Raw genomic sequence first — 11,105 nt, 5'->3', positions numbered from 1 at the left:
TCCTGCTGACATTTCATTTACTTAAATTCTGTGTTTTGAGTCTTGTTTTGTCACACCTAACTGGCTATCCTGTTTGTACCCTAAGACTGAATACCCATGTCTTCTGTACTTGTTCCTACCTTTCGTTTTAAATAACAGGCTGTTTTCAGCCTTTCTACAGAGCTGAGCACAAATTTTGCATGTGGAAAGAAGGACAAGGATGCAGAAATTAGTGAAGAATGTCAACACTGTCGGCTTGCATTGAATATAGGTCTTGGTTGTGTCATTGGTCCTGAGCTCTGTCTCATTGATTCTGAGCTCTAAAATAGCAGTGTGGACTTTCTGTGTGTGATTATTGTGTACTGAGAGAAAATTTCTTGCGACTGCTGAACAGTTACCAGCTGTTTATGTCATTTCTCTGAGGCAGAAGTTCAGTTCTGAGTTGCTTCCCAAAGTAAATTCAGTTACTTAGTGAGGAAACAGTTTAGTGGGCTAGCTAGTAAGGGTGCAAGGAGGATAGTCCAAAGGACGTTGCTACCTTTTAAGAGTAATATATAGCCAACTTAATTTTTTTTGTTAAAGGGGTATCTTTAATTATTTTCTGATACTACTGTTGCTGTTTTCATGAGCTTTAAAGGAACAGGCTGTACCGTGGGCTGACATGTTTTGTCAGATATAACATTGACTTCACACATTGCATTCTTTAACTCTGGGTTGAGCTAATGAAGGGCTCTTTTGCATTCAAGTAGCTGGAGAATAATTATACTTCTGCATGGGCTGTGTGAAACAGAGCTGTGCCTTTTTCTTCCTCTTTCACTTTGTCTCTGTATGAATTAGGATGCTTTTTGGACCACGTCTTCCATTTGCTGACTGTCCTTGTTGAAACTCAGTGCAGTACAGAAACAGGAGTAGTTGTAGCAGAGTATGGATGATTAGAAACCTGTATTGAGCCTTTGTGGTTGAAGTGAAAGCTTTGTAGGTGTTTTCTGTCTAAAGTGAGCCTTTCAAAAGCCTTTTAGATGCCTTAAGTGTAAAGGAAAGGAAGCACTTTGATTTAAGGAATTGTCAACTAAAATGTGCAGTTGTGCATCTGTGGAAGCCCACATTGCTGAAAGTAGTTTTGGCATTTCTTGTGATCATTTAGTCTGGGTAAATCGCACTGCACAGATTCAATGTGTCCCATTCCTTGCATCAAATCTTTAGGATTGCAAGGGAAGAAGGTATTGTATGTGCTGTACGTTGCATCTTCACGGGGGGAAAGAAATGCAGTTACATTCCTAGTGTGCATTTTTGAACTGGTGTTGGCCCCAGGTATGATTTATAGCAGGCATCAGTTTTTAAAGAGTGTTGCCAGAAAGTAGCTAAGTGTTAGAAAGGGAAATGAGTTACTGAACTGCTGTTACAGAATCCCAGAATGGTCAGGGTTGGAAGGGACCTCTGGAGATCATCTAGTCCAACCCCCCTGCCAGAGCAGGGTCACCTACAACAGGTTGCACAGGACAGCGTCCAGGCGGGTTTTGAATGTCTCCAGAGTGGGAGACTCCACAACCTCTCTGTTAAATCCCATCACTTGACATGAGAAAATTGAGAAATGAAGGAGGTACAATTCAAAGGAGATCCACAAGCGATTTATTGAACTAATGATGGCTGTGTAGCTTTGAGGGCCTTGCTGTTTTCAAGTGCGTGCTGAAAGGACATTAAAATAGAATTCCAAAAATTCCTTATGGTGTGTCCTACAAAATTGCATATCAAATACTTCTGCTTTGCTTCTGAAGTAGATCTGAAATCACGTGTGATTCTCTTGACTCTGAGCTGTTGAATGCTGAATTGTGGAAAACTGTTTAATACAGAACTCCTAAATAAATCTTCCTGGCAAGTATGTACATTAGACTACAAGCACTTTCTTGTCCTTCCTGAGGTTTTAAGTAACAACACATCTGAATGGCATCTAAACTTCCCCCTTTATGTTGCTTTGCTATTAAAGGCTTTGCATACTGCAGCAGGCTTGACCCAAACCTTCTGTGAGGTACCTTTTCTTTTGTAGTGGAGTGTATCAAATTGGAAAACAAGGCAGCTTGAAAATGTATGTAAAATTGACTAAAGTATGAATTCTTGTTTACCATTTGACTTCGAAGAGCTCGGATCACATGATTGCTGCTTAATATTCAAACTGGTGTGGATACGTGAAAGCAAGTAGTTAGTGAAAATCTGAGGAAGTAGAAAGTTGTAATAATGAGGTGTAGAGCAGTGCTGTGATAATAAATAATGCTCATGATGGCTAAATACAGTCCCTAATTTGATAGGTTTTTTTTTCCTTCTAGAACTAGAGCTTTTATGCTTATTAAGGAAAAAAAAAAAAGATGCTCAACCTGACTGCTGTGAGCTACAAAGCACGCAGAGCCCTGTGTTTTTCTGTTACTTAATTATGACAAATAGCTGACCTTGCAAGCTCGGTTCTGTTAAGTCCGAAACAACCGGAGTAACGTTTGTGTTGCTAACTAATCTTTGCACCCTGCTTTGATGCTAAAATAGTTGGAAGGATTTCGCTTAAATTCTTCCAGAGCTACTGTGGGTCATAAAGCAGGCAAGCAAGGAAATTCATGTGAAAGCCAGGTAAAACAAGCTTGTACAGAGGTCAGAGCTGATCCTGAACTGAAAAGAATTTATGGAATATTCTCCCCGAAATGTTCAGGAGGAGGGCAGCAGTCTGAAAATCAGAGATGGTGTCCAGAAATGAAGACTGTCTTGGTGTTTATGTTAAAAACTGTCTTATAGGTAGGATGCTCCATTAAAGGCAAAGTAACGAGAATTGGTGCTGAAATTGTAGCCAGCGTTGAAAGTCCTGTGCAGTATGTCTCCTGGAGGAAAAAAAATGATTACTTTTCAGGTAATCAGGCCTCTGTGAGAATCCTGAGTAATGATTTGCTTTTGGCAACTTTGGGCTTTTCAAGTAATTTCTGTAAATTTTGACTTTGCTTGTACAAGCCTTTTTACACTGGTTTAACCCTTGCATTTACACTTCAGACAAAAGTAAGGTTGTGTGGTTTGGTTTTTATTCCCCCTTCTACTCATTCTTTGTTGAACCAGAAACACTCTCTTGAACCTATGTGATGCTTTGCACTTTACCTGGGTTATATGGGATGGCACCAGGAATGAGGACGTGGTGGGGTGCAGGGAAAAAAGCCTTTTTCCAGTCCAGCGACAAATTTATAAAAATTTCTTCCTAGCCAATTAAATTCAAACTTCATTCTGTAAAATGTATTCACATTTACTGAGTTCTTTAAAAATTAGACTATTCCAACTGAATTTCTGAAACTTGCTCATGGGCATGGATGCAGTAGGCCCACCGTCATTCTTTTATTAACATCTGGAAGAGTTTCCAGCCTTGACCTCCCTTTCACAGAGCAGGCTGTATGACAGCTAGCATGTTGGGTGGCTGTTGCTGGAAGAAACTCAACTGCCAGCTTTGCTTAAGTTCAGATCACAGAATGGTTAGGGTTGGAAAGGACCTCTGGAGATCATCTAGATGCTGCTTTGACACCTTTGCAAATTGATTTAAGCTGTCAAGGTGCTAGTGTTTCTGCTGGGAGCAAGAATTCTGGAATAGTTATGCTGAAAGAGCCAGTGCTAAAGAGGGCAGACCACGCAACTGGGAAAGAGGACAAGAGGAGGCAGATGTGGGACAGAAAGAAGACAGACGTCCCCCTTTTCCCAGCAGTGAGCCATTAGATCATCTCAGCTGCTAATAAAATGGTAGGTTCCACGTGATAAAGAATAAGGCTTAGCTGTTGCCCATGTTAATGACCTGAGCTTCACAATTCGTACTTGGAGCCTGAGCCTAGTAAGTGTGATAGAGCAGTTTGTGTTTTTTTTTTTTTTCCCCCCAGGATCATCTGATTCTTGTAAGAGAATAATAAAGTGGTTAAGATGGAAGAGGAGTCAGAACTCTCTGTGCTTGTTTTTGCTACCCATTATGTGACCTTGAACAAATAATTATGAAATTCCATGAATACTTTAAGCCCTTGTAGGTAGTTGCTTTTCTCCTTGTGGTTAAACGAACAGTCAAGACCTTATGTTAATGACAGCGCGCTTCTCTCTTGTTCTGACTTACTCCCTTTTTTTCCCTTCCTCCCTACCCCCCATCCCTGCAGTGATTTTTATTAATGGTACCAGATTATTAGATTTAACCCACCAAAACCCCAAGCTTTGTCATTTCAGTTTCTCAAGGTTGGAGGGAAGCAGAGTATGGTGCCTGGATCAGTTTAAGCCATCAAGAAACTGCAGTGTTAAAAAAAAACAAAACAAAAAAACCAACCCTCTGCCACCTTCTACTCGTGCCTGCCTTGCCCTGCTTTTGTGGTGGGCACATCTGTGTAGCTGGAGTGAGCTGAACTGGAGGAACTTACACTTAAAATTACCTTTTTTTTTTTTTTTTTTTTGCCAGTTGTAGCTTGGATAAATTCTCTGACCATCACCACGAGACTGCATAAATGCACATGAAAACATTGTGTGGGATGGGAGCAAGTGTCTAGATGCAGAAGGTGGTATTTTAGGCAGAGGTAGTGAAAGATTACAGTATCTTAGTGTTGAGGGAACTAAAGCATGAAGGGAGTGGGCAGTTTCAGTCCTTTAAACCTCAGAAGATGTGGTAGACTGAAGACTTCTGGGATTATCTGACATAAAAGCAAAGTATTAACAAGGATGTTGATCAAAATACTTTATTCTGTAGCAGCCTGACTTGTTTATGGCCTGTGGTAAATCTGGAGAGGTTCCCAGAAAGTCATTGAATGGGAACACTAGGTATGTTAAACAACTAATAACAGTTCTTCAGAATGATGAAAACTGCGTGCTTTGCTGTATTTAAGAAAAAAGACCCCTGAGTTTTGAGAGAAGCTGGTCATTGCTGAGCGTGGATGGTCTCGCTACACTCCGTAGCAGCTCTGTCAAGATGCTGCTGTTGAATTCTGGAAAGCCAATTCTGTGGCTTGGCAGGCGCGAGGGGTGAAACCTGATGGTAGGCTCTGCTCTCCTGAGCTCGTCTAAAGCTTTCCTGATCGGCCTTTCTGTATATCTTCGGGATAGCTGTATGCTTATAACCCTGTGATATCTGTACCTCCAGCAGTGTTTTTAAAATATAAGCTGCTACTCAGGATTGGCAAGCTGGGTAGGATTGGCCTTGGGCAACCTGGTCTAGTGGGAGGTGTCCCTGTCTATGGCAGGGGGGTTGGAACTCGGATGATCTTCAAGGTCCTCTCCAACCTAAACCGTTCTGTGATTTCTTCTGAGGGGAAATTAGTGGATCCCTTCTGGCTTGTAGTCATTGATTTTCAAGGTGGGAGGAAGCACTAATTTCTTTCATGTAGGTCAACGTAGAGTTGCTGTGCAGCAGTTGCTTTTACTCAATTGCAACTTAGACGGGCAATTACATGAAATGATAAGGCCTACACTGTAATTTCACTGCTCCATTGACTTGGGAAGTGCAAAGGACTAGGACAATTGTGGTAATCAAAATAACTTGTGTGTCACAAACCCCCTAGAATGAGCTGTTAAACCTGCTCTGCTGCTCTCCTGAGCAGTGATCCAGATACACCTGAATTCAGGCTGCATGTGCTAAATTCCTAGCAGTTGGAAAAGTTAAAATACCCTTTTTAATGGTATCAGTTCTGCTTGTCAGAGCTTGCCTGAATCAGTGCTCTGCTGAAAAAATGACTTCTTTTTGCAGTAGGCTATCTTATTAAGATGCCCGGTGTAGCGTCTGAGATCTTCAGTGCTGTGTTGCTGATAGGCTGTCAACTGTTTGAGGAGATAGGGTTGAGAATTATCTATGCTGATCTGCATATTTTGCTTATCTATTATATGAAAGCAGATCCCACGCTATCAGCTTGCAAACACAGCTGGCTTGTTCTAAGCTATGTGACTCATGAGGCTGCTGAAGGATTGATCACATTTTTTTTTTAGCACTTGTATTTTGATTTTTAAACTGGGCTTTTTGGAATGGCTGTTGTGGTTGCAGAGCATCTCGTCTGTGGGACATCCTTCCTTGTGATCATGATTTTGTGATGCTTTTATAAAAAGAGCAAATAGCGACTGCTCTTTCCCACTTACTCTAAAAGAAAAAGGAAACGAAAGAACTCGGGATTATTTGCAGCTACTGTATTCGGTGTAAAGTGTAATGGGTCACTTCTCCATACAGAGTTGCTTTTGCGGTTTGAAATGCAGTGATGCCTCATGGTGAGCAAAGGGACCAACAACATGGGCCACAAAGATGATCCAAGGGCTGGAGCACCTCTCCTATGAGGATAGGTTGACAGAGTTGGGGTTGTTGAGCCTGGAGAAGAGAAGACTGTGGGGAGACCTTATTGTGGCCTTCCAGTCCCTAAAGGGCCTACAGGAGAGCTGGAAAGGGACTTCTTACAAGGGCATGTAGTGATAGGACGAGGGGGAATGGCTTCAAACTGGAAGAGGGGAGATTTTGATGAGATATTAGGAAAAAAAATTTCCCTGTGAGGGTGGTGAGCCCCTGGCGCAGGTTGCCCTGAGAAGCTGTGGCTGCCCCATCCCTGGAGGTGTTCAAGGCCAGGTTGGATGCGGCTTGGAGCAACCTGGTCTGGTGGGAGGTGTCCCTGCCCATGGCAGGGGCGTTGGAACGAGGTGGTCTTCAAGATCCCTTCCAGCCTATATTCTGTGATTCTATAAACCGCCTTCCACTTTGCTTGCAGAAGCACCAGGCTGTATGTAGCTCCACACATTTTAAGCTGGCAGTTTATTTTAAGTGGTCCTGTCTGCCTTTGGCTGCTTGTTGCTGCACTGTCCCCTCTTCCATCAGCACAGCTGCTTCTATCGCCGCATTCTGAACCATATTGAGGAACTGATCTGGTGAAACTAACCCAGCAAAAGAGAGAGGTGGTTAGTTTTCATCCAGATTGGTTCCCCGGTGTGATTCACTGAGCAGCTGCAGAAGCGCTTGTTTATTATTACTATTATTAGTACAGATGAGGAGGGCAATGCAGCAGGGTGATTTGGGTGATGTCAGTGATACCTGCACTACAACACAGTGGGTTTTTTGGTTTGTGGATTCTAATATCTTAAGCAAAAATGATATGAAACACATACAAAGTAACACTTAATAGAGATTTGAAAATTCACTCAAAATAATACTTATTGTTTGGCACAGAACAGCTGCAAGCCCTTGGTGAAGAATTTTAGAGTCTTTGAATTGTTTTATGGATATGTCTTCATAGCTGATGGTCTTCTGGCTAAAGCTAATTATCTGTGGTCAGGAGAGGTTAATTAGCTCTGAATGCTGCCTCTATAGATTTCTGAGGAAATCTGAATAATGCAATATAATACCAGTAACAACGTAGTGGGCAGATTGGAAGGTTTATTTTCAGGATCCAAGTCCCTCTGTCCTCGTGACCTCGTACTAAAGAATGTGAACAAGAAAATTTTCCATGTATTTGGAAACTTGTTCCCTGTCAGCTGTGCTAAATGGACAAGTAATGGGACAGGAGGGAGGAGGAGAGTGATGACCGAGTTGGAGATCAGGGGAGAGACTTTTTCCAAGGGCATGTAGTGATCGGACGAGGGGGAATGGCTTTAAACTGGAAGAGGGCAGGTTTAGATTAGATATGAGGAAGAAATTGTTGCCTCTGAAGGGTGGTGAGCCCCTGGGGCATGTTGCCCCGAGAAGCTGTGTCTGCCCCATCCCTGGAGGTGTTCAAGGCCAGGTTGGACGGGGCTTGGAGCAACCTGGTGTGGTGGGAGGTGTCCCTGCCCAGGACAGGGGGGTTGGAACTCGATGATCCTCAAGGTCCCTTCTGTGATTTAAAAAGACATTCATTACCTGTTGCATGTTGAGTCCCGAACTGTGTTGTGGTCTCACAGCCCCAAATTTAATGTTCTTCTTCCAATTGGTTTGGGAGAAGTGTGCCTTTAGACTTTAGGATAAATTCCAGAGTTTGAAAAGTGCAACAAGTCACAAACCATGGAGATAAGGACTGGGCTCGTGTCTAGAGATGCAGGTGTGGGTTATGACACTGGTCAGCTTTTTTCAAACCTCATTGTGTGTAGTGAAAGGCGAGAAACTTGTTTGGCTTTGCTCAAGGGCTGCTTCATTGGAATGTGCTACTTAAACCAGTCACACAATTAGTTTGCAATCCTAGAAAGACCTGGACAAAGTTGCCCTCTTTGCTAGATGCTATGTGGGCTATTCTTCCTGGGTTGTAAGGGATTAAAAAAAAAAAAAAATACATAAAAAAATGAAGGGAGGAATGAGCATGGTAGATGATGGATTTGTATGCTACTGAAGTGAAAGGTGAGAGATGGCACATAAAACCCCTTAAGAAATGGCTTTGAACATACATTGCACTCCCTATATAAATGATTCAAGGGTGTTTAAGTTGCCTGTAAAAACGGCCAGCAAAACTACACAGCTTTAAGATTAGATTTGAAATAACGTACAAGGTCCGTATATTTTTTTTGAGGCTTAATCTTTCTGTTCACATTCTTGATACCAATTTCTAACAAAATAAGGTCATGTAGTTCTGCAATTAAGAGGTTAGAAGGGGTGTTTGTTTTGTTTTTGTTTTTTTTGTTTTTGTTTAATTTTGTATTGCTAGAGGTATCTGGGCATCCCATCTCAGACTCTGTTTTTAGTTTAACTCATAAATAGACTTTGCATGAATGAGTCCACCAGTGGTTTTGAGTCTGTCACGTGAACAGAAATTTAATACTCTTCTTACATATTTCCAGAAAGGAAAACTAATATATCACTTAAGTGATATTAAGCAATATAAAGTGTAATATAGTCATTCCAAAACAGACAATGGGCTTTCAACTCTTGTTAAAAACCTTTTGGGACAAGCTGCAAACAGAAACGTTGTCTTTTTGTTTCAAAAGCATTTTAAATCCGTTTTCGGTCAATGCGAGAGTGTTTCTTTTAAGGTGGATCCAGACTTACAAATTAACAAGCTTTTGGGAAAAAGTGTACTGTAAAATGAAATCTGCGGTAAAAGGAGACACTAAACCAGTTGTTTGAGGCTTGTGGTGGTTTTGTGGTGATCCAAAAAGGATAGGGAGCCGTTTGTCAACACTGCCGTGGTAGATGAGCGACTGGTGGGTTGAGAGACTGAGTGGGAGAATATGATACTAAAGGATTTGGTGAGAACTTTATATATTTGAAGTGGCAGTTTGCTGAGTGCTAAGTTCATAGTAGTCTGTTTTAAGCACGCATGGATTTTCAAAGTTAAAGTAAGAACCAAAGTTAAGCAGTGGTTTTGGAATGACTGGACACTCCTACAAAATTGCTTTGCTAACTAGTTAAATTTAACAATAAGCTAGTAATGTTAAATATTTATCAAAGATGAAGGGCATAGTATGCTTTGAAGCTGAGGATTTTGGCCACAGCTATTAAAGCTATTTGGCACTTGGGGGGGGATTTATTCAATCTGATGATTTTTCATTTCAGAGATGGTATTTTAGCAAACTAACATAGTGGTGGAGTTGGATGAAATCACTTGAACTAAAGATTTTAGTGACATATTCTAGTGTATTCAATCCGAGAGGAAAGGACTCGGTTATCCAAACAGAAGGTAGCTGGCAGACATCACAAATTTGATTGTGCCCTTAAATTTCCCTGCAAATCTAGATATGTCTTTCTGGTGTGTTCTATTTAAGGTTGTTAGAGCAGTTTCTAGGATTTCTGTGAATTCGGGAAGCTTTGTCCAGCCAGTTCCTTACGGCTCTGGATGAGGATGAGGTGGTGGTTTAGGTTGGAGCTCTTTGTCCACTAGTGCTTGTTGAACATATCCTTGGCTCTGAAATGGCCCGCCTGGACGCCGTCCTGTGCAACCTGTTGTAGGTGCCCCTGCTCTGGTGGGGGGGTTGGACTAGATGATCTCCAGAGGTCCCTTCCAACCTCTGTGAAATGTTTCCAGTGTGATGATGCAGAACACCTGGGTGAAACTGCTGCTGTTTGGTGCTAATAGTGTCACATAATTGCTTAAAACTGCTGGAATAGTGGGGGAGATTTAGACATGTGGAATAAAAATTACATACAGGACGCAAGTAAGAATAGCTTGTCTTGTAGATCAGTGTTGCTTGGTTGGAGCTCATAGGTGCTAGTTGTTGCTTGTCCAGGCAGTTTCCTATGGCTTTGCTGAATGCTTATTGTTCACACTAGCTTTCTGCCAAAGAAAGTTGAATGTTTAGTGGGATATTTTTTATTTTTTTTTTTTTTTACAATGGTGCTTTGGAAATAATTGAAATGCTGTAATACAAAAAAAAAAAAAGGAGAAATGGTTCAGTTCTAATCTAAGAAAGTTCTTTAACTACTTAGCTTTGGGTTTTTTTCTTATTTTTAGCGCCGGCTTCGTCATCTTCGGAATATTGCAGCACGTAACATTATCAATAAGAATGGTTATCGCCTCTTGGATACGTACTTCACTCTTCACTTGTGTGATAATGCCAAGATATACAAAGGTAAACCAAGCTTGCTATCAACTTTTTTATTAGTTAATTTTTGAATTCTTATGATACGAATTCTCTCCTTTTTTTTGCCTTGACAACCTGCTGCCGTTATTTGTATCACGTACACTAGCAGTGGAAAAGAGCTCTTAGTTTCCTGAACTTTGTAAAAGCTTTCAGTGGTAGCAGGCAAGGAAGTAAAACAGATGACAGATCTGGTAGTCTCTTAAATCAGCCTCTTTTTGTTCCCCCCGCTCCCTCCCACTAATAATGAAGGAAACTTCAGAACTTCCAAGAGCACAGAAAACCTTTTGAAGCCTTTATTGCGTTGTGTGGGGGAGAGCATTCCGCTCTACATGTACCAGTTATCTTCCAGAGCATAAACCAGCACTTACTATTAACAAAGTTTTCCAAAAATAGAATTGTCGGCCAATGACAAGAGGCATCCAGGCATCTGTTCTGATTTTGATAACTGCGTTTAAGTGTTAGATCTCATTTCTCTTTAATGCTTTGCTTTCCACTACCATGTATAGTTTTTCATTGTGGAGAGATGTTATTAAAATATATATTTTTATGCTCCTTTTGATATGATCAACAGTTGGAGCTTTGCAGGCGAATTTTGTTTTTACTCCTAACTTTTATTTTCAGCTAGTGTAGTTGAA

General features: G+C 41.3%; 1 protein-coding gene across 1 annotated transcript in view; it reads left to right on the top strand.

Moving 5' to 3' along the window:
* Positions 1-11,105, top strand: part of UVRAG (UV radiation resistance associated) — a 113,324-nt gene that overhangs the window by 10,056 nt on the left and 92,163 nt on the right. Inside the window, exon 2 of the mRNA XM_009890700.1 lies at positions 10,341-10,458. Coding sequence (XP_009889002.1) covers positions 10,341-10,458 — 118 coding nt within the window. The remainder of the gene's footprint in view (positions 1-10,340; positions 10,459-11,105) is intronic.

Source organism: Charadrius vociferus, unplaced genomic scaffold, assembly GCF_000708025.1.
Source record: "Charadrius vociferus isolate BGI_N301 unplaced genomic scaffold, ASM70802v2 scaffold58, whole genome shotgun sequence".
NCBI classification, from domain to species: Eukaryota; Metazoa; Chordata; class Aves; order Charadriiformes; family Charadriidae; genus Charadrius; species Charadrius vociferus.
The sequence above is the reverse complement of the archived record's forward strand: the minus strand, read 5'-3'. Positions and strand labels throughout refer to the sequence as shown.